This window comes from Coniophora puteana, assembly GCF_000271625.1.
Source record: "Coniophora puteana RWD-64-598 SS2 unplaced genomic scaffold CONPUscaffold_14, whole genome shotgun sequence".
Classification (NCBI taxonomy): Eukaryota; Fungi; Basidiomycota; class Agaricomycetes; order Boletales; family Coniophoraceae; genus Coniophora; species Coniophora puteana.
In genome coordinates, this window is record NW_006913066.1 from 1149865 (window position 1) to 1171739 (window position 21875).

At 55.8% G+C, this 21875-nt stretch overlaps 8 protein-coding genes across 8 annotated transcripts; 4 read left to right on the forward strand and 4 right to left on the reverse strand.

The window, feature by feature from the left end:
• Nucleotides 1-106: 106 nt before the first annotated feature.
• On the reverse strand, nt 107-2803 carry CONPUDRAFT_168998 (uncharacterized protein). The gene is made up of 10 exons (XM_007775491.1): nt 2561-2803; nt 2304-2507; nt 2166-2251; nt 2023-2105; nt 1804-1967; nt 1664-1731; nt 1494-1615; nt 700-1412; nt 417-637; nt 107-354 (listed from the first exon to the last, which is right to left on the reverse strand). The coding sequence occupies exons 1-10, from the start codon at nt 2708-2710 to the stop codon at nt 237-239; spliced, it is 1929 nt and encodes a 642-aa protein (XP_007773681.1). The 5' UTR covers nt 2711-2803; the 3' UTR covers nt 107-236.
• A 1024-nt stretch (nt 2804-3827) lies between these two features.
• Nucleotides 3828-4519, reverse strand: CONPUDRAFT_16955 (uncharacterized protein; the record flags this gene model as incomplete). The annotated part of the gene is made up of 3 exons (XM_007775099.1): nt 3828-4070; nt 4123-4338; nt 4391-4519. Coding segments are annotated over 3 exons (588 nt in total), but the record flags the coding sequence as incomplete, so codon positions are not given.
• Nucleotides 4520-5363: 844 nt separating this feature from the next.
• On the reverse strand, nt 5364-8544 carry CONPUDRAFT_85010 (coatomer protein). Its single transcript, XM_007775492.1, has 9 exons — nt 8510-8544; nt 8075-8458; nt 7510-7995; nt 6912-7454; nt 6690-6856; nt 6527-6634; nt 6256-6464; nt 5575-6189; nt 5364-5516 (listed from the first exon to the last, which is right to left on the reverse strand). Exons 1-9 carry the CDS (start codon nt 8525-8527, stop codon nt 5443-5445), a joined length of 2604 nt encoding a protein of 867 aa, XP_007773682.1. The 5' UTR covers nt 8528-8544; the 3' UTR covers nt 5364-5442.
• A 741-nt stretch (nt 8545-9285) lies between these two features.
• On the forward strand, nt 9286-9785 carry CONPUDRAFT_158489 (uncharacterized protein; the record flags this gene model as incomplete). The annotated part of the gene is made up of 5 exons (XM_007775493.1): nt 9286-9339; nt 9416-9484; nt 9546-9574; nt 9634-9683; nt 9745-9785. 5 exons carry the CDS (start codon nt 9286-9288, stop codon nt 9783-9785), a joined length of 243 nt encoding a protein of 80 aa, XP_007773683.1.
• Nucleotides 9786-11344: 1559 nt separating this feature from the next.
• On the reverse strand, nt 11345-11921 carry CONPUDRAFT_85011 (uncharacterized protein). The gene is made up of 2 exons (XM_007775494.1): nt 11543-11921; nt 11345-11471 (listed from the first exon to the last, which is right to left on the reverse strand). The coding sequence occupies exons 1-2, from the start codon at nt 11794-11796 to the stop codon at nt 11441-11443; spliced, it is 285 nt and encodes a 94-aa protein (XP_007773684.1). The 5' UTR covers nt 11797-11921; the 3' UTR covers nt 11345-11440.
• Nucleotides 11922-13132: 1211 nt separating this feature from the next.
• Nucleotides 13133-15026, forward strand: CONPUDRAFT_111433 (phytase). Its single transcript, XM_007775495.1, has 4 exons — nt 13133-13432; nt 13563-13732; nt 13806-13930; nt 13979-15026. The coding sequence occupies exons 1-4, from the start codon at nt 13247-13249 to the stop codon at nt 14794-14796; spliced, it is 1299 nt and encodes a 432-aa protein (XP_007773685.1). The 5' UTR covers nt 13133-13246; the 3' UTR covers nt 14797-15026.
• Nucleotides 15026-18410, forward strand: CONPUDRAFT_169001 (uncharacterized protein). Its single transcript, XM_007775496.1, has 13 exons — nt 15026-15429; nt 15573-16490; nt 16552-16569; nt 16637-16843; nt 16896-16922; nt 16984-17043; nt 17099-17332; nt 17392-17409; nt 17481-17738; nt 17799-17837; nt 17905-18114; nt 18174-18236; nt 18297-18410. Exons 1-13 carry the CDS (start codon nt 15382-15384, stop codon nt 18336-18338), a joined length of 2142 nt encoding a protein of 713 aa, XP_007773686.1. The 5' UTR covers nt 15026-15381; the 3' UTR covers nt 18339-18410.
• A 389-nt stretch (nt 18411-18799) lies between these two features.
• Nucleotides 18800-20724, forward strand: CONPUDRAFT_111438 (uncharacterized protein; the record flags this gene model as incomplete). Its single annotated transcript, XM_007775546.1, has 8 exons — nt 18800-19225; nt 19283-19411; nt 19473-19563; nt 19629-19649; nt 19737-19822; nt 19905-19938; nt 20011-20219; nt 20287-20724. Coding segments are annotated over exons 1-8 (1128 nt in total), but the record flags the coding sequence as incomplete, so codon positions are not given.
• Nucleotides 20725-21875: the final 1151 nt, after the last annotated feature.

Sequence of the window (21875 nt, forward strand, 5' to 3'; positions counted from 1 at the left end):
CGCTGAGCACCCTCGACGAATGCATCACAGTGCGTTCTTCACCATCGTTATCGTTGTTTATTCCATTCAACTACGACGGATGGTGAAACTTACGGTGAGCACTGCCGTGAAACGTGCGTGGTATGCATATGCGAGCATTCAACGTGTTCTAATATACGGACTAGATACTAGCACAAGCGATACCGCTAATTTGGAGCAGTGACCGTGTCTCTTCATCACGAACGACATTGTATCGTTTAGTTGGGGGTGACCGCTCGCTCGACAACATAGAGTATGGGCTGGGGGCCGCTCCGGGTCTGTGCGGGGGAAAAGAAGAAATCACGCCCTTCCTCAGGGGACAGGATTTCCTTGTGGCTAGGAGCACATTTATCTCGTGTTAGCTATGGCGCGGAGCTTATGATATATGGGACACCTACCGCTCGCATATATGAGCCAGAACGTTGAGTTTGCGGTCCTCGCCATTTTCCAGGGTATGGTTGCAATGGTTGCACCACCATGCTTCAATCCCTGCGTCCAAGGTATCTGTCTCCCTGCTACGTTTCTCCCGTCTGGCGACGTCCTCTGCTGATTCATCGGGGAGTAGTTCCCACTTGAACTCCACGTGTGTTTCTTTGTCGCTAGCGATAGAATGAATCACCTAATGGCGCGGAGTTTAGTCAGAGGATAATATCATGACATAACTTGTGAACGTCGACGCACACTCTGTCGCCAGTTGTACAAATACCTCGACTCATTCGTAGCTGTTTCGATGGACGGACAGTTGCCGCATAAGAACCTCGCCGAAAGCCGGTCTAGTGTCTCCGGAAGAGTTGTGTGGGGTTCTAGTCCAAGCAAGGACAGAAGGGAGAGAACAACCTCGCGCCCGCGATCGCTGAAGGCGTAACGGCTTTCCAAGCCACAAAGGGGCGACTCAGGAAGAGGTTGCGAGTAACAGTGGTGGTTCCGAACGTCTGCCGGCCCAAAGAGTGGCCTATTACGAAGCCCGTATTCGGCTCGATTGAAACAGTCCTGCTGTGCACATTGAATAACGAAGGAAGCGAGGTGGTGAGGGGGAGGATGGTCGTCACTGTGTGTGAGACACTGTACGGCAATGTCGCGGCACATCATGTCCTTTGCTTCGATGTAGTCTGCGATCATTTCTTTGATGTTTCTCATAGCTCGCGAGAGCTCATGAGATAAAAAGTCCGTTGAGGGGCTATTGACGAGGATATCAATACCAGGAAAGAGGTTTGCGACCGCAAGAGGTGGTGCCTCGGCCTGCCGAAGCGGAGGCAAGTCCTGCAAATAGTTTTTGTAATGTCCCGTCACAACAGACCATCTGTCCGCCAAAACATTGAGACGATGTTCGGCTTCACGTTCTGCTGGGCAGCGCCCGAGCTGTTCGATAACCAAAGGCTCTTCTTTTTTCCACTCTTTGAAAGACGGTGCATCAATTAGACGTCGACATACGTGCACATATTCAAGTGATGAAAGCGCATGAGAAATTCACTCACCTTCATGTCTCAGCTCCGTGTCACGCGTGAACAGGTAATCATAGAAAGGTCTAGGATGGCGTCTCATGACAAACATGAAGTCATCCCAAGTATACCCCAGGGCGGCAATGTAACTCTGTAGTCTTCTAAATGTCAGTTTGGAGTCACATTATCTTAGGGTGGGTAAGTACTCCTCGCGGTTATGAGACCTCACCCGAGGACTATCCCGTGTCCTCCAGTGTTTAAAATCCTGGTAAGCCTGCGGAAATAATTGCACGTGAAAGATCAATGAATGGAGAGTAAAAGCAATAGAATAATCTCAGAAATGTACCTGGTGAGATGATCTAACAAGCTCCCTACGACGATCCATGTAATCTTCAAGAGCCTGAGCCGCTCCATGCTTATCCAGTTCGATGTCGCGTGTTAACGACCGTAGTGTAGCTGATACATCGTTCACGTCTTCAGCCCAGAACCCGGGCTTTTCATGTCCGTTATCTCATGGAGCAAGCTAGGGATGAGCTCTTCGCCACACGATGCCGGGACTACTGACCTTTAGGTACAGAAAGGGAAAAGAGCTCAATATCAGGAACATCCTGATTCTCCTCGCGAGAAACATTAAACGGGAATAGGCACCTAAAATAGGGAACGTCAGGTATCATTCGAACAGCGTTCGTAGTATCCTCGTGTGCTCACTTCTTGCGGAAGCACTCCTTACATACGCGATGTCCCACTGATAGGTAGGGACCACGCTGCAACAATGGTATGCGGCTGCCACAGACCTGCAGGGTTTTCTCATCAAATGATCTCGATCAACAAAACGACGGACCTTACCTCGCAGGGAGGATTCTCGAACAACCAAGTCGCCCATCGAAACTCCGAGACCCCGGGCATGGGCTCAGGAACGTCTCCGTGCGATTCTCGCGCAGACTTCCATATCGTGATGGAGTCGTATGATTCGGACATCAACATGTCACGGAAATCCTTGCTTGTACGGCAGAAGCGAAGCAAGTCCGCCGGGTGAAGCTGAGAAAGTACCTGAAAGGCTTTTCATTTCTTCGATCGATACGCAAACGGCTACAAGCACTCACTGCACATGTAACCTCCGTGGGCAAGGACACAAAGTTGGCCGATTCGAACATCATCTGGGAGCTCGTCGCTGTAGCGGGCTGGCTGAAGGAAATGCTACGAGTTCCATCGTCCGAGTCGCTGCTACCAGTCACTTCTTGTTCTGTCCCCATGGCATACGATGGAGACGATGGGGGATCTTGGTACGTTTCCCGATCGTTATCCAAGCTCCGAAGCGGAGGATAGCCAGGAGCTAGCGGTAGTACTAGTACTGGGCTGGAAGTCAACGAGTGGGAGAGAAAGCAGGCGCAGTTCTAATCTGTTTTCTCCGCGTTCTGCCACCTTCTATATGTAAATGTTCCCCTAGCTCCTCCCACGCGCGGAGTTTCCGGAGCGAAGCAGAATACGCCCATTGCCATTTGATATAACAGAGTTCGATGTGGGTCTCATCTTCCATCCCATGGAGGACGATGGGAATTGGGAAATGTTTTGAGTTCGGCGTTCGGCTTCTAAGTTCGAATCGGGGCTAGGCTGCGTGGAGCGTCAAAACACGTGATTATGACTCGTCGCGTTATCACTACGATACAGATATACATAATTGCCCCTCTTCAGCGAGACCATTGAGAGAAGCAACAAGTACAAGGGGTAGACCAAGCATCGATAGAGTAGATGTACACCCAACTACAGAATGTATGGAGTATGAAACCGTAGACAGAGAATGTCTAGAAACCAGACGTCGAATGAATGGCATCGAGGAGAATATTAATGTCGTTGTAATCACCACCTGCCTCCGAGAACGCCCATCCAATCAACCTTGTGTGCTTCACGTACGCACCCTTGGCTTTGATCGACTGTGCGTTGTCAAACGAGACGATTGCCTCCGAAGTCGTGTTGTATGCATGTGGCTGCGCCCGGTGGAGGACCAACTACCCCAGATATATCGTAGTTCATGGTGGCAGCGTAGTCGAGGACCTTGGCGAAACCGGAGGCATCAGAAGAGGTGTCGCCAGACGTGTCCATGAAGCGGGCGACAGCCGTTGCAACAGAGTGTACGTGAGTATGACCTAAAAGTGCCTTACTGCGGACTGAAAATATGAAAGGGATTGAATGAGCGCGGCTTGATTTGATACCGACTGCAGGTATAACCGTTCCAACGATAAGAAATATGCGAGTATCAGTATAGTAAGGTATTTACTGAACAATTTAATGATTAGTGATGATGTCGTGATATCATACGATCGTCGAATCGTACAAGGGCCAAAGGGGGACATGAGTAAACTATGCAGAAGGTGCGAACTTCGACTTGGCGCGCAACTTGGTACCATACTTTATGAGGACGAACGGGATCGGGATCATAATCACAGCGATGCAGCCGAGCAGCGTCGACGCCCACTGTGGTCCAAGTTTCTCATACATTTGAGTAGCGAATAGCGGAAAGCCAGCTCCGAAGCAGCTGCGGACGATGGTGTTCGCAGAGAGCGCAGAGGCTGCGGCGATCAGGTATGCGTCGATGATGTAGTTGAGTAGAGAAAGCTAGGAGTGTACGTTAGTGTAGAATATAAGAGCGATATGATGGATGACTCACGAAAATCCAGGAAATGGAAATGCCCAGCGGTATTCCAGCCATCAATGGAGCCCAAAGCGGTATACTGGGGTAGGATGTCCACGCAAACCAGAAGAACGAGATCGCAAACAATGGTGCAGCAAACAGGGTAACGTCCAAACGCGCTTCAGGAGGCACAGGTGCAGTAGCATATTGTTCGACCTTTTTGGCATACCGGGGGTTGACGAACAAAATGTACTATAGGATAATTATCAGCGTGATGCTTTTGGCGAACCGAGAAAGTGCTCACCAAAATGACAGAGATGATACCGCCGATAGGTAGAGGCAAGAACACCAGCCCAGACTGGCCGAGGTTCAAGTGGTGACCCTCAGTAAAGACGACTGGATATGCTTCGAAAAGGAGGTACAAGCAACCGTAGAACCCGGCCTCGACGTGACGAGGTCCGCTCGCTTCTTTGACGTTGGACATCGTCGAACCAACGGAGACGACGTCTGGATTCATGGCTAGGTTATCCTCCATTTCCAGAGCCGGGTGAAGGTCTGGGGGTATATGTACCCCAGCAGAGGGCACGTCCGATGTTGTTTGATGCATAATGAAAATGACTAGAGACCTATTCGGTTGGTTAGCGAAAGCAAAGGCGTGACTTTACCCGCCCCGCGTTACCAAGACGCTACTAAGACACCGTGCTAACGAAATGACAGCTGTCAACCGTCAAAGAGACTTGGGTCAAAAGGTGCCGTCGGTCTGTCAGCTCCTCTGACGATCTTCTCCAGGCTCCTCAATGTACTTCAGACTTCAGTGAAGTTCTGGTGCTCAAAAACGAGGATGCGTGAGTACGAAGACAGCTACTTGGATTTTCCGCTATTTTTGAGTACCATGAGTTGCCTGGGCAGCTGCCTCACACCAGATGAAGTGAGCTCAACATACCCTTGAGTCATCGCATTATAAACACTCGTTGATGAACCGAGTTTTCAAAAGTCTCCAAGTGCCTGAAACGCTGACGGAGATTGTGATTAGGTGGGTTTGCGTGTTATCGGTAAGCAGTCCTCACATGACCGTCAGACCTTACTTAGCCTGTCGTTGTAATCGGCAAGGTTAGCCATATATAAGTGAGGGGCGGTTGGCTTGGTGCAAGACTGGTGTTGCTCGCGTATGTAGGCGTTTGCATCTACTTGCCAGGCCCGTATACCCTTTGCACTTGACCTTTGATACTTGCCGCTTTAACCGGGGTTTTCTTACCTGCTGGTGAAAGGCGCACAACGTTTAAGGCAGATAGCAATAGAAATTAGCTGCGTGTAGCATTTTACATGTCGGACGAGGAAACGAGGGTATTACCGCCATCAAGCGGCGTCAACCAGTACCCCGCTTCCATTCGGTGTTGATTCCTCCTCCTCTTCCTCTTCGTCGTCATCATCTACAATACCAGCGTCAGAAACGTTAATTGCAGAGACGGTACGGTAGAAAATACTCACCGTCGTCTTCATCGTCGTCGTCGTCATCTTCCTCTTCCTCCACTGCCACAGGCCCCTCCTGCTCGCGCTTCAACGCATCCTCCCAGCCCTCCTCAAACAGCTCCGCCTTCTCACCAGGATGCGCAATCCCGCTCGCAAGCTTCGGCTTCCCCTTGCTCTTCAGCTCCCCGCGCCACACATCCACCACCCCCGGCACCCGACTCGGCGCATACGTCCGCGCAAACAACGCCGCCTCCGGCGCGCGCCCCGTCTTCACCAGCAGCTCCGTGCACCTCCCCGCATCGCCGAGCTGAAACCGCGTCGCGAACGCCAGATTATTCGCGCCCTTGTCCTCCGCGCGGCCCGCGAGCCCCTCGAGCCCCGCGCGGTCGCCGACGGCGAGCAGGAGGAGCAGGAGCGAGTTGAGGTCCCCGGCCTTGTCGAACGCCTCGCGCGCGAGGTCGAACCGCCACGCCGCGAGCGCGCGGTCGCCGAGCGCTTTCCATTTGGTTTCGGCCTCGGCGGGCGGGACGGTGCGCGTGATGTCGAGCGCGACGTCGAGGTCGTCGAGCGAGAGCGCGAGGTCGAACTTGTGGTCCGGGTCTTGGGTCACTTGCAGCGCGAGCTCCTTGAGGTCTATAATTACGCGGACCAGGCAATGTTGAGACATGAGAACGATGGGAGGAAGGAAAGGCGGCGTACCCCGGCCCTCGAGGAAGCGCGCGACCTTGTTCAGCTGTTCGCGCGGGAGCGTGGGCAGGATCTCGGCTGCGGCGTCCATGTCGCCGCGGAGGACGGCGGTCTGGTACTCGACCATGCCGAGACTAAGCGCGTAACTGTACACGTGCATGTCCTTGTCTGCGAGGTAGACGCGGCTGTGCGCTGGGAGGTAGCCGAGGATGAACAGCGGGCTGTCGGTGCGTATATCAGGTCAGCAGCTTGGAGTAGGTGCAAAGAAGAGGAAACAACGCACGTATCCGAGGGCGAGATCGTGTAGCTCTCGCTACCCACAAAGTAGTTGATCCGGTTCGTCCCTGTCGTGTAGATGAAGCAGTCGCCAGTCCACTTGGCCGTCTTCACCCTGTAATTGGTTCCATGTAAGCAGTGTAGATCGAGGACGAGGAAACGGGACGCACGAGTCGTTGATCTCGGCGACGACTTCAAAGGCCTCCTCGACGCCCTCGTCGCTGATATCTGCACCCGCATCGATCGCGGCGGTGTACGCGTCCCTATTGAACCGGAGAACATAGAACGAATCGTCCGACGCGATCGCGACGAGCGTGCCCGTGGCCGACCAGTAGACCTACAGAGAAAGTTAGAACTCAATCATCAGCCATAGCCAAACGCAAAGAACCCACATTCTTCGCATCAACATCAACCCTCCTCACAATCTCCCCGCTCTCCCAGTCCCAAAACACCACAAAGCCCTTCCCCCGCGCAGCGAGCAACGGCCCGCCATGCAGCCCATCGACCGTCCAGCTGCCCGCGCCCTTCATGCCCGCGCCGCCGCGCTCCTTGAAGCTGCGGAACACGCGCACCTTGGTCTTGCCCTCGAGCACCGCGTACGTGTTGCTGTCCCCCGCCCACGCGAACGCGCTGCCGTTCCCGAACGCCTTGTTGCGCCACGCGAGCGCCGTGTAGATGATGTACTCGCCGTCGCCGACGACGGTGACGAAGCGGCCGTTCGGGGAGTGCAGCAGCGTGGACGCGAAGATCTCGGTTGTGCCGAGCTCTTTTGGAGAGAGGGGGAGGCGCGTGCCGTCTGTTTTTTCCGAGGGCGCGGTGGAAGAGGTTGAGGAAGGGGAGAGGGTGGCGAGGTTGCTGGAGAGGACAATTTGGTTTTTGGTGTAGATGAGTTTGCCCGAGGGGTCCATGCTGTATGTGGGCTCGTCCCTGCCGAGCTGCAGCGGTCATTAGCACCGAAAGGACGCATGCGGGGACGAGCAGAGTGCATACCTTGATAACAACGACACCCTCGTCGAAGCCCACAGCAACCTCGTTTGCATCCTTGCGGAGCGCGACGCACCACGCACGCTCGAGCGCGTAGCTCAGCGTGTTCTCGAGCCTGTACGTGTTGCTATTCCAGATCTTCACCGTCCCGTCCTCGCTCCCACTGATAATGATCGGCAAGTTGGGGTGAAACACAGCAAAGCTCGGGTTGTTGGTGTGGCCCTCCATGGTCTGGACGCAGCTCTTGGAGAGGTAGTCCCAGACCTTGATGGTCTTGTCGTCGCCGGTGGTGACAAGGTAGGGGCGGTCGGCTCCGGGGTAGAAGTCAACGTAGTTGACGCCCTTGTCGTGGGCGTCCATGGTGAAGTTGGCGTTCGGGGAGGTGAGGGACCACATCTTGACGGTGCGGTCGAGGCACGCGGAGGCGAAGGTGTTGGCGTCTTTGGGGTTGAATGTGAGGTTCATGATGTAGTGCGTGTGGCCCTCGTACACCTAGTGTGATCGACGACATGAAGAAATGGGCGATCAGATGCAATCGGAAGAAACACTTGTTGGTGGCGGATGGACGGACCTGGATGCACTTCCAGTTCTTCTCCCAGTCCCAAGCCTTGATCGTCATATCATCGCTACCAGTGAGCACGATGCTGGCCGTCGGATGGACAGTCAAGCAGCGGATGTAGTCTGGGTGGGCCTCGAAGGCGCCGACCTTCTCGTGGGTGTTGTAATTGAAGACGCGGAGCTGGAAGTCGTCTGAGCCGGCGACGAACCAATTCTTGCGCGGGATGAACTTGACGCAGCGGACAGGGACTGTTGAGACCTCGAAGGACTTGACGATGGCGCCTGTCTCGTGGTTGTAGATGTTGACGGTGCCGTTGTAGAGGCCGGTGAGCAGCCAGGGCTCGGTCGGATGGAAGTCGGTGCCCTTGACGCGGTCCGACCGCGAGAGCAGTTTTCGCTGGTCGCTGCGTCAGATCGCGTGCATATAGAGATATAACCAGAAACATACGTTCACATCGAAGAGCATGGTGAGCTGAACCGTGGACCGTCTGGGACTTGGAGGCGAACGATAATTTGGTGCGCGTGGCAGACGTGTAGCCTCATGCACAGCCACACGCCCTTATCCGGGCAAGGTCATCTCCTCCTTTCCTTCCAGTTGCTCTCCTATACACGTCTGGTATAGGAGTGTTAAATCCACTCTCGACCTCATCGTGAGGCTTCAAGAACGTAGAACTGACCAGCTCAGACACTCAACCATGACGAGTCTCGCTGGTCAGACTCCAGCATCTCCAACTCATTTGTCGCACCCTCGATTGGTGTCTCTCCACTACTCAATTCAACGAGGCCGATGATCATTACCTTCTGACTCTCTTTACCGGATCACACAATTTCTAACCCGCACATCGCTCGACAAACGAGGCTTTAGTACACCCGTGCTCGACGCTGCACCTGCTCTATGACCTTTTCTCTGACCTTCTATGACGCTATGCCCGCGTTCTCGTGCACGACTTTCTCTGTCTTCTGCCTCTGCCCTTGGTCTCACAGCGCGTCAACGTATGACCTCTCTGCAGCGCATGACCAACTTGACCTTTCATATGTTTCTCTCACAAGACACGACTTGCAAATTCATCCGTGATCGAGCATGATCCTGCGCGTCTTCAGCCACGGCTCTCCCCTGTCCTAACGCGTATAAAATCTCAACGTAGCTCTGCCTTCATCTCTCATCACCCACACTCACCTCACATCCTTCGTCCACCCACCCCACCCCAACTCAACTCATCCAACATGTTCAAGTCCATCTTCATCACTCTCGCCGTCGCCGTCGCCGCGCTCGCCTCTGTCAGTCTTTTTCGCGTGTATCGAAGCGTACAATCGGTCCTGACCATTTCCTTCTGGATCATGTTTGCATGAGCAGCCCCAGGCCACCGTATACAGCCCGTTGGACTGCAACCAGCTCGCGAACCAATTCGACCGCGCCGCTTCGGTACGTCCGCGACCCGCCTCCCTCAGCCTCCCTTGTTAAACTTGAATTGTCACATGTGCAGTACCAAGCCGGCACGATAATCGTACTTAAGTAAGCGTTTAACCTGTTTTCGCTCTGCGGCCACAGTCCCGATCCGCCCCCTTTTTCAGCCGCCAGGTGTGGGCTGTCAACAGGTTCACTAACAACAACGCCCCCGGAGGTACGCCCTTTGAGCTCGCTACCGCCCTTAACGAGATTGCTGACGCGATATGTTCTTGCAGACGCGGCCAACGCCTTCACGCTGATCGGCTTCTGCCAGTGAGCGGAGAGACAGGGTTTGCGTCAGAGCGTCGCAGGCGGTAGCGACTTGGTTCAGGATACTGTTTTTGTTGTCGTCAATGTAAGATTACGAGTGAAGTAGCGATGCGATTATAGACCACGTTTGTACGGATCCGAGTGCTATATCGTATCTGGACTTTGTTTGAGGTTGTACGAAAATGAAATATTGAAAAGCTACTCCACAAGGCTGAGCTCTCTACTCCCCGCCCACGGCAACCTCAAAGCTTCCATTCCTCCACATAAACTCGTCGAGGTTCGCATCTAGCCACTCCCTGTCTTCCTCACCTATCTCCGGCCCTCCGCAAACTCTGACCCTCCGTACCTTTCGCCTCACCTCCAACATCGTCCTCAACTCTTCTATCTCAAACTGACACCCCTCGATCCTCACATGCTCCAGCTTCTCACAGATATACCTCGACCCCTCAGGCTTGCCCCCGTACGCAAGCGCCCCAAGCATCCTCCCCACAAACGCCCCACCACACCGCTCGAACGTCATACCCGTGCCGTGCCAGTGCGCGAGCGCAACGGGAAGGTGCCTCGCGTGCTCCGCCTCCATCTCAGCGAACCTAATGTGGCGACTCTGAATACCAGTCGAGGGAAGCAACGCGCACCGCCTTATCGTCGTCTCCTCCGGCGGCTCCTCGAGCGGAAAACTGCAATGCGCGTAAAACGCCGATATAAACGCGCCGTCCACGTCCTCGAACACGAGCCTGCCGACACTCTCCACGAACGGCGCGTACATCGCGCCCGGCTGCTGCTGCTGCTGCTGCGCGTCTGCGGCCGCGGGGAAGAACTCGACGTCCGAGATCGACAGCGCCGTCAGGTGCACTTTGGCGTTCAGCACGCCTAGAGCGGCGACGAGGCCCTCGCGCGAGATGTACCTCTCCCCACCTACGCCGCCGCCGCCGCCGTCGGCTCGAGGCCGAAAGCGCGATATCCGCAGCGCCATCCCCGGCTTCTCCGATCCAGCACCGGTATACCCAGCCCACCGATCAAACTGCGAAAACGTCTCCAAAAACGTCTGCGCGTCCACATCGAGCGCTTCCAGCCGCCCCGCGCGCTCAGGGAGCGAGACGCACAGGCTCGCCGTGCTGTCCGTGATGTGCGCGCGGAACGCGAGGCGCGTGCATTGGCGCAGGACGGCGGTGGGGATGTAGCGCCGCGCGACGAGGAGCGAGGAGTGGTAGCGGAGGGAGAGGGAGAGGCGCGTGCAGTGCCAGATGTGCTGATGCGGGAGGAGGAGGGAGAGGGTGTATGCGACGCGGGCGGATTCGGCGTGTGGTGTGAGGGGGTGCGAGGCAGAGGACGCGAGGCGGATGCCGACGAGGGTGCCGGGCTTCGCGGCGCCGACGAGTTTGCGCACGATGGGGGGTGTGAGCAGGGGGGAGTCGACGGCGAGGACGAGGGTGTGCCAGTATGCGGAGACGGAGCATATGAGGTCGAGCCATTGGCGGCAGACGAGGGCGGGTGCGAACGGGAAGGCTGTGTTGGGGTCTGGGATATAGTCGTGGACGATATTCTCCGCGTCCGCGTCGAATTCGGGTTGAAAATAGTGGGTATCGGCGTTGAGGATGTCGAATATGAGAAGGAGGATCTCGGGGACACCCAGGAGACGACTGAGAGAAGAAGAGGGTTTCTCTACGTGGTATGCATCCAGCTGTAAAGGCAGCTATGAGAAAATCTGAGTCAGAGATGTCTGGCAAAAACAAAGTAGCTCTTGCTCATCATGAGCATACATACCATCCTGATTCTCCGAAGCGGTGCAACTGGTTGATTCTTAAGCTCTTCAGCAACAGGAGAGGCCAACGACAAGGACGAACGTCCAAAGGCTCAGTATAGGACGATGATGGGGAGAAAAGTAAAAGCTCGAGAAAACGCGAAGAGAAGACGCGCTCGGTTTCCATTGCTGAGATACAGCGGGCACGTTGAGCGCTGAGTGCGGCGACGGCGCAAATGAAACCTTGTAGGACGTAAGGGTAACGTAATAGGGACATTGGGTGCGACATAAGGGAGCGAGTACCGAGGTCATGTCAGAGGTCATCTTGAACGAAGGCTCTCTAGAGGGTAAGAGAACACCTTGGTTAAGGACAGCGCGCACGACTGAGCGCCACGAGACGGGCTCGAGCTCGAAGAGATTGGCTGCGTCACTTGCAGGGCTAAGGACGAAGCAGGTTGGCCACAGAGGTCCCAGAAGTCGATTTTTGTTCACGTCGAAGGTGCACCCGCGTACTACCCGCACTTTCAGGAAGATTTATCTCTAGCCATTCGCCTTCGAAGACGAGGATGAGAACGCGACACGCGATCCCGAGACACGGGCGCGGGTCGGATGCAAACGCCGCCGTTTTCGTTATCTGCCGAAGACTTCCGTTCCTAACAAGAACAAATAGCGCCCTCCTTGTTTCGTGTCCGCATCGCTCTTACAAGCCAGGACCGACGATCCTTACGCGACGAACGCCACGTCGTTGATCCAACCTCTTCCAATTACAATCAAAGCACTCGGATTTCCTCACGCTCTTTTCTTTGGCAACGTGGGCCCTCTCACAGCTGGGCGCCATCGACGCACGTGCGAACACAGCGGAATATCATTCGCCGGACGACCACGACAGTACTCTTCCCCGCATTCGTCTGCACTGTCGCCTATTCTGTCAGGCACTCGCGCCATCAGATGATGGCAAACTTTCGGTGTTCAGCTCTCGCGGATGCAGGCTATCGTTCCTGGTCATGCACTTATCGCCGCCTAGCCCCTGAAGTCAGTGTTTTTATGAAGAATCGAACACACGCCATTGTTTATTCTTATGAGCAAGGTTCACGCACAGAATGATAGTTCACCCTCCGTCGACTCCCAAAAATAACATCCGATTACATTAGGGGACATCTGCATCAACATTGTTCGATGGAAGCTTCCAGATACTAGCTGCCAGAACGTGCTGAACAAATCATCATCTTCATTCTACCGAACGTGCGTCCATACCCATGCATATCCGCCCTCGCTCTTGAGCAAGCACACGACCACAGCGGTATTCCTGGTTTCCCTTCCTACCATTCGCTCGCTCGCTGCCCCCGTTCGAGGTCAGGGGCGAGGATTCATGCGCTGTCTCATGAGGCCACACTGTAAATTCGCCAAGGCGCACGCTTTGGGCGTCGTCCTCTGATCATACGCTGTATGCCGCCCTGTGCCGACAAGCGTCACTGGCCATATACTCCGGCAGAAGCGAAGGACCCATACGTTCTTCGCGAAATGTACAGTAAGAGATGGTCGACTTCCCGAGCAGGATGGCCTTCGGCCGCTCCGTTCTCCGTCTATCCCAGTTTCTCCCATCAGCGGCCAGCAGCATATAAGGCCTCTTTTACAATCCTAAGATTTATCAGTTTGCCTCCCTGACAGCTCATCCACACCAAAAGTAGCCTCTGGCTTCTCCCCTCCTGCCGCTGACAACAGCACCGATGCACCGTGCAGCAGCGTTCCTCGCCCTCGCGGGCCCACTCGTCTCCGCTGCGGTGACGCCTACCGCGCCTTCGCTCGGGGTTTCCACGTCGCTCACGCAGTACTGGGCGGAGCTCACCCCATACACGAGCGTCGAAAACTACACGGCCCCGCCAGATGGATGCACCATCACGCAGGTCAACCTGGTGCGTATTTACACTTCTCTGCCCCTGGGCGCCTCGCGCTAGTTCCGTGTTCGCGAACGATGACGCTAACTGGTTTGATCGCGATGTATTGCGCCTCACAAACGTTGAATGAACTTCCTCACGCATTCAGCTGCAACGTCACGGCGCAAGGTACCCGAAGCAGAGCGACGGGGAGGATATGCAGGCGAGCGCTGAGCAGCTGCAGAGCGCGAAGAGCTTCAATGGGTCGCAGTACGACTTCTTGGCGAACTGGACGTATGGGCTTGGCACGGACGATCTGGTGCCGTTCGGCGCTGCACAGTACGTTGGGTTTCCCCCATGGTTCCAGGTGAAGCGGAAAGGTCGCATCTGGAGCGCTGACTATCGTTCGTAGGTCTTACGACTCCGGGCAGGTGGCTTACACCCGGTATGCGTCACTCGTCAACTCGAGCTATCTCCCGTTTGTACGGGCATCGGGCTCGCAGCGAGTCATCGACTCGGCAAACAACTGGACTGCAGGTGAGGTCATCCTCGCGACCCATTCATCAGATGAGCTCATTCCCGCAGGCTTCGCGTTTGCCAGCAGCAACCAGTACCAACCTGTCCTTTCCGTGATCATCGACCAGAGCACCAACGACACGCTCGAGGACGACATGTGCCCCAACGCCGAGTCCGGCAAGAAAGAGCGAAACGACTGGAAAGACGTGTTCGCGCCCGCGATCGAAGACCGGATCAACGACGACTGCCCCGGCGCGAGCATCGGCAAGTCCGACGTGATCAACCTGATGGAGCTCTGCCCGTCCGAGACGGTCGCGTACGAGCGCGCGTCCGGGTTCTGCGGGCTGTTCACCGACGCCGAGTTCGCGCAGTGGGAGTACTACAACGACCTCGACGACTACTACGCGAACGCGTACGGCGCGGCGCTCGGGCCCGTGCAGGGCGTCGGGTGGGTGAACGAGCTGCTCGCGCGGCTGCAGGACGCGCCCGTGCAGGACGCGACGCAGACGAACGCGACGCTCGACGGCGATCCGGCGACGTTCCCGCTCGGAATGAGCTTTTATGCGGACTTTTCGCATGATCATGAGATGGTGTCGATTTTCGCGGCGTTGGGGCTGTTTGAGCAGAGCGCGGATCTGAGCACGGCGAGTGTGGATGCGGACAGGACGTTTGTGTTGTCGAAGATCGTGCCGTTCTCTGCGCGGCTTGTTGCGGAGCGCCTGGACTGCGGTGGGACGCCGTCGATCCGGGTACTGGTCAATGATGCTGTGATGCCGTTGGCGTTCTGCGGGAGCGGGGACGGGCTCTGCCAGTTGGATAATTTCGTGGAGAGCCAGTCGTTTGCGCGGAGTAACGGGAATGGCACGTGGGCGGAGTGTAGCAGCTGAGGACTCAATTTGTGCTGGATTGCCGTATGTTTATTTACACAGGTGTTTACTTCATAGTAGGGCTGCTGGATATTGTCACATAGGAGGTTTGCGAAGCTGGTGCGCTTTGGATGCGAGTCGCGTACTTTGTCTTGGCCTTTGTTTGTAGTTGTTAGGTCCGAAAGCCCTCGCCAAACAACGGGCGACGTGTTGATTTTTCCTTCGGCTGGATACTTCAGTGAGGTTTCCATCTTCCCACTCGTCTCGCTCAGAGCATCTTCTAAGGCGGAGTCTCGGAAGCCACCTTGAGTGATACCCGTGGAAGACGAACGAAGGTCTGCCTCAGGGGTCACCGTTACCAACATTCCCCACACCTCAGATGACCGTCGGGCTCGTTGGTCCGATTTCTGACATCTTCCCTCTGTGGTCAGCCTCAGCCCCTCGCCGGCTAAGGAACGGAGAATGCCTGAGGCTGCGTAACAGTGACCCTTTTAACATTCTTGATCGTCTATTTGGGTTACTGAGCAAGGCGTAAGGCTATATGCGTCTTCTAGGAGCTTCAATATTCAATGTCGATCGTCGCTGCGGATCCTTCAATTCTCTGCCATGAAACCTATTTCGGAGCATGTCTCGCCTGCCCTCACTCGTGAAGACGTAGGTATACCTTCCACTTTACTAAACGCGCACCAGAGTGCCGTCCAACCGTTTGACATCGCATAGATCTCGGTTTCTGCACGCTTGGTCAACTCCAGCGCATCTCACGGCCGTGGCCAGAAAACATTCATCAGCGCATATAGGGTGTCTTGAATAACGCGCAGCCCTCCTTTCGCCTGCCATTGAGTCGATCCTATGTCGACGGTGCGCGTGCCCTTGGCACCGAGCGTGATCGCCTGCAGGTCACCAGCTCTCAATACAAGCGGTCCCTCCACAGGAGCGATCTCATCCTCTACCAGACACTTCTATGTTGCCGAACGGACCATGCCGTATTCACGACTTCAACTCTATGGTGCACGACGAGGACTCTCCTCTTCACCCGTCTCCTGAGGACCCTCGCATATAAAGTCCTCTGCAACGCACTTTCTCTGGGCACTGAACAGGGATCGACCATTCAGATACCTACCTCGTCTTCCTCTCCCTCTCCCCAGAAGACCGACTCGCAACTTTCTGTTCTCCCTTACGTCCGCTTTTCATTCCTCTATTCCTCTGAAGATATCATGAAGTTCATCTCTCCTACATCTGTCGCTCTCGCGGTCGCCTTCTCCGGCTCCGTCGCTCAGGGCCTCACCATCCCCGGCTCCGATGGCGCGCTCGTCGCTCGTGGCGGCGACGGTGGCTACGGCGGCGGCGGCGAGTGCTACAACCCGTGCTACGACCAATGCTACGAGCCATGTGGCGGCTCCGGGAAGTACAACAAGCGCGGCGGCGACGGCGGGTGCAAGAAGAAGTACTACGCGAAGCGCGGCGGCGACGGCGGTAAAGAGTGCTACCCCAAGCACCACAAGTGCCACGGCAAGAAATACGACAAGCGCGGTGGAGACGAGGGGGAGTGTCAGCCCAAGTGCTACGGCAAGAAGTATGATAAGCGCGGCGGCGACGGCGGCTGCTACGGTAAGAAGTACGACAAGCGTGGTGGGGACGAAGGCAAGCAGGACGAAGGCAAGAAGGGTGCCGGCGCCAACTATAACGCCGATGTTGGCTACAACAAGCAGAACGCCGTAAGGTTTCCTCTAGTTGACCGCGCATTACTGGAGCTTACGTTTTTGTCTTCGTGAACAGGACAAGAACCAGCTCGACGTAAGTATCCCACCCAGCCGCATCACCCTGATCGTATCCTCACGCCGTCTTCTCTTCTCCCATACAGCACAAGAAGCAGGACGCCGTCAAGGACAAGGCGTACAACAAGAACAAGGACATTGATCTTGACTACGACAAGGACAAGGAGAACGTCGAGCACCACCACGACGCCGACGAGAAGCACGACCACAACGACAAGAACAAGAACAACGCGATCAACGCCGGTTCCGTCTTCGGCAAGCTCGGCCTTGGCAAGCGTGGCGGTGACGAGGGCGTGAGTTCATTCTCTACTGTTTGATCGCATGTGAACTGATATGTCTGTCCAGGGTAAGGGTGGCTCCGGCAACTTCGCGGTGAGTATTTATAATAAGTTGGTGTAGGCGAGGATTATCTGACGCCGTCTTTCGTACTCAGAACAAGTTCGGCGCCTTCAACAACGAGAAGAACAACAAGGACAAGAACGCGAAGCACACTGTAAGTCAATGTTCCCTCTACGCTTCCTAGTTCGAGTAATGACACAGCGGTGTAGGACGACGACTACGCGAAGAACAAAGACAAGGAGCATCTCAAACTCAAAGTTGGCGACCAGGAGAATGCCAAGGACAAGGAGGCGGCCCAGAACGAGGCCGACAGACTCAAGAACCAGAAGGCCAAGGACGAGAACTTGAAGGCGAAGGAGAACTTGCACGCTCGCGGTGGCGACGAGTCTGGCGGGTTTGGCGGAGCGTTCGATAATGACGCGGATTTTAACAACAAAGATAACGTACGCATACGCGAGTTTCCTCTTCTCACACCCGCGCTCATGATCTGGCATGTGCACAGAAATTGAACGATGCTAACGTGAGTACTATTCGTGCAGCCTACAGCTAGGGAGACGAAGCTGATCATGGTTTTCTGCCTCGCCTCAACAGAACAAAAAGAACAAAGCCGTCAAGGACAAGGAATACAACAAAGACAAGGTGCTTGAACTCCACAACAACAAGGACAAGGAGAACGCGAAGAAGAATCACGACAAGAACGTGCTCAACCAGAATGACGAGAAGGTCAAGAGCAACAAGTTCAACCAAGATTCCGACTTTGGCGACGGTTTTGGCAAGGGCTTCAACAAGCGCGGAGGCGACGACTTTGGTGACATTGGCAGCTTTGACAACAACGCTGATATCTTTGATGTGGGTCTTTCACGCTTTCTACGCGCCTTGGTGAGTGTTGTGACTGACCTTGGCTGATAGAACAACAAAGACAAGAAGAACAAGCAGCAGTCAAATGAGGTGTGTCTTCCCCGATTCATCTTCGACCTTCGCTCTCAGCCGCTTACGTTTCTTTTTCGCCGCGCAGAAAAACAACGAGGCGTTCAACAAGGACAAAGAGAACAATGATATCAAGATCAAGGATCAGGAGAACGTGAAGGACAAGGCCGCAGAGCAGGCCGCCGCCGACAAGAAGAAGAAGGCTAAGGACCAGGACCAGAAGCTCAAGCAAGATTCGTTCTTCGGTAATGACGGGTTCGGCGGCAAGGGCTTTGAAAAGCGCGGCGGCGATGAATCTGTGAGCCTTTCGGGCTTGCCCTTCAGTGTAAGGCGTTGCTGACAAGGGTGGTTTTATAGGACGGTTTAGACCTCGGCTCGTTCGATTTCGACCTTGAGGGTCTCCAGGGTCTTGGTCTCGAAGTGAGCCGTTCATCGCACACCTTGCGTATCGCCAAGTTGACCCTTTTCTCCCTTCACTAGGACGAGCTCGGTAGTGAGCTTGGGGGATACAACCGAGCATGAGTTTCTTCACTGTGGTTATGAAAACGGGCTTGAGCCCGATCTTCAACTTCTCACTGTACTTCTATGCATTGGAAAGGACATTTATCTTAACTTGCATCTTCGGGATGTAACATACACATGCGTGTAGATTGTGTAGGATTCACCGAATGCATTTCTCTTCGCTCTTTATTTTGAACGTGGCCCGAATGATTCTTTCCATCCCCCCAACGCATGGAAGTTTCATGTAGGTGTTGACGTTTAGCTTGTGTCTTCAATGCTATACCTTGAAGTTGCAGGGTCTTTGCGGGAAACAAAATGTTAACACGATAAAGCTACCGAAAGCAATCTGAGAGACTCGTTTCATCGATGTCCTGAGTGTGCCTTACCATTGCAACTAGGCGCCGGGAGGTTTCAAATCAACACTCCAGCACTCGAGCTTCGCGTTTCATCAGCGAAAACGTTTCGTATTTAGTGTTTTAAGGCAGATATATGTTGCAATCTTGGCTAGACTAAGTTCATTCGCGCCCTTGTGGACCCATGGGGCGGTCCAAAGACAGGATCAAAAGATGGCATCAGGGAGAGGCGCGCGAGCACCAGCCGCCCTGAACCGTGCTATTGCACCCGAGTAACCGGTGCCCGGCATTGACGGCGCGATACCCCTCGTCGACCTCAAATCTCCACTCGCAACTTCGCACAGCTCCTCGTCCGCGTCTCCGAGAACTTCGTTCTTGTTCCTTCTCTCTCATATTCTTCTGCCAGAAAGTTGCGTCGTGCTCATAGACCAGAATGTCTTCCGACGACGAGACCAGTTCCGGCGAGTCGGCCCCCATGCGCTTCTGGAGGATTCCCCGCCCCAAGCGCAGGTATCTCAAGAAGCAGCTTCCACTGCTCAAGGAGGAGTCTAGGATGTGCGTATATGCGCCTCTTCCTCACTGCTTCTGATCCTCAGATGTTTGCTTTTGCAGATGCATCGAGAACTTCCTCGACTATCGTGCTGCACGCACCCGCGCCGAGTTCCCTCGCAGTCGCAGTGCTGCCGTTCTCATCGCGCTGTTTGTTGGAAGAGAAGGAGACCTCTATGTTCTCCTCAGCAGGTGCGTGCTTTAGATACGTGGGCATACACATTGACTCAGATTTTGCGCTTGCTTCCTTTAGGCGCGCTGCTGAGCTGAGGACGTATGCTGGCGACACCGCGTTACCTGGAGGCAAGGTTGAGCCCGAGGATAGATCCATCGAGGATACCGCTGTAAGTCTCTTACCATGCTCCTCCCCACTTCCATTCGCCTTGCTGAAACACGGGCGCGTATCCAGAGACGTGAAGCATACGAGGAGGTACATAGCCCTGCTAAATTTGGCATCAACGCGACGACTAACATCAGGGGCACCCGTCTGATCATTCTGCGTTGCGCGAAATGATAGATCGGACTGCCACAGGATAGAGTAAAGGTACCATTGCTATGCGTGATGGAACCTTTCCTCGCCAGGAACCAGGTGATTGTCACTCCGTACGTCGTTGCTATCGTTCCTTTGGACACCCACATCTGCATATTCATATATTATCCCCCTCTCTGCACTTGCTTTCTTTAGCGTCGTCGTTTTGATCCTCGACAAGACCCTCCAGGTGAGGCTTCGTTGATGGCAGCGACCCTCTGTGCCTTGAGCCGCATCGGCGTACTGACCCGTTTTCCATCAGCCACAACTCAACGGGTTCGAAGTTGCGACTCTCTTCTCCCACCCGCTCAGGTCTTTCCTCGACTCGACACCGCCGTTCCCTGCTCCCAGAAGCGAACCATACCACACCTGGTCCGACCACGCCTTCGGCGAGACAGGTACTACACGTGTTCACCGTTTCCTCACTGGACGCGAAGCAGGCGGGATCAAGCCCGTCTTCGGTCTCACCGCGTACGTCTGTCTCTTCCAAACTCCCTCTCCATGCCGAGTACACCCCTAATCATGAACCTGGACGCAGTAATATTCTCGTCGCCGCCGCCTCCCTCGGATACGGCCGCCCTCCCTCGTTCGAAGCCCAACCTCCCAACGCACCCACACCCCGCCAACAGATCGCACGCGCCATCATCATGCCCGGAAGCGCACTCAACGAAGCCTGCCGCACGGAGGGCATCAGCCCCGACGACGCCGCTGGCCGCTTGCTCCGCCCGCCGTTCGCATTCAACGCGCCCCGCGTGCTTGAGTGGGCTAGAATCGGCGCTCAGTGGGATGACCTGCTGAGCGACGACGAGGATTCGCCAGCGCCCAAAGCGAAGCCCATGATTGATGCAACTCAGTTGGCTGTCCCTGCGCCTACCGCACTCGCGGATCCCGCGTCCGCTGCAGACGTCGTCGATGCTGCGACCCGCCGGGGCTTCGTCCCGCCCAAGATCCCCACCCCTCCTACCCCGCCGACGCCCCCCGAGTCGGGTCCCGCTGCGAGAGGCAAGAACTTCCGCGGCGATGGGTTTGGGAAGAATTACCGTGGTCCCGGCAGGGATGGCGAGTGGAATCAGGACCCCATGGATTCCACAGACAATCACAACACTCACCGTGGCATCAAGAAGGACGCAGAGTCATCGAGCAGCAGCGCCGACGCTTCCCCCTCTTCGACGCCTTCCGACGATGTGCCGGGTGGCTCGCAGGGCCCCACAGCGCCGACGGGCGTGGGCATGGAGGATCCCGAACAGGGCAAGACCCCGACGACCATCGAGCGCTTCGTAGGGCGGGTCGAGCGCGAGATCGAGAACAGGATCGCGGAGCGCGAGGGCCGGCCCGCGCGGCCCGAGTCGACGTACCGCAAGTCGAACTCGGGTGCGAAGAAGACAGCAAAAGCGGACGGCGTCGACGTCGGCAGCGGCCTGGTGGAGGTCGCTGTTGGTGTGCCCGCACTTGATGTGAAGGCTGGGGGCACCGACGATGCTCCCAATTCTGCGAAACCCCTGAACCCGCGGCTGGAGCGCATCCGCAAGTGGGGCGAGGAGTCGCGCCGGAAGTGGCAGCCGGACTCCAGCGAGGATTCTGGCTCGGACGCTGAGTCCGAGTATGAGCCCACTGAGGGCCACGAGTGGAAGGTGCCGCGCCTGCCGAAGCGCGAGGACGGCCAGGAGTCGCGCTGGGGCCGCAGGAGGCGTGAGAGGCGCGAGCAGCGTGAGCACGAGGGCGGAGAGAGCGGGGACGAAGGTCAGGAGCGCCCGCGCAGGCAGTGGCGCTGGCCTGCGCCGCCTCAGCCTCCTAATGCGCCCAACGCCAAGGAGAAGCACGACGAAATCGACGATGCCCCGCATTTGTTCGAGAGACCAGTGTCTGCTCCGCCTGTCAGCCCTGAGGCACCCAACAAGGTTGCTGCCGCCGCCGCTCCTTCCTTCGCCGAACACAACCAGTCTCCCTCTCCCGAGGTCGCGGCTGCACCACTCGACCCCGCCGCACAAGCCCTGCTCGACGAGAAAGCGGCAAAAGAAGCCGAGAAAGAAGCCGCGCGCGCAGCGAAGCACGCGGCGAACCAGGAGGAGCTCGCGCAGCTGACGGGGTTCAAGAAGCTCGGGCGGTTCCTCGACCAGACGAAGGAGA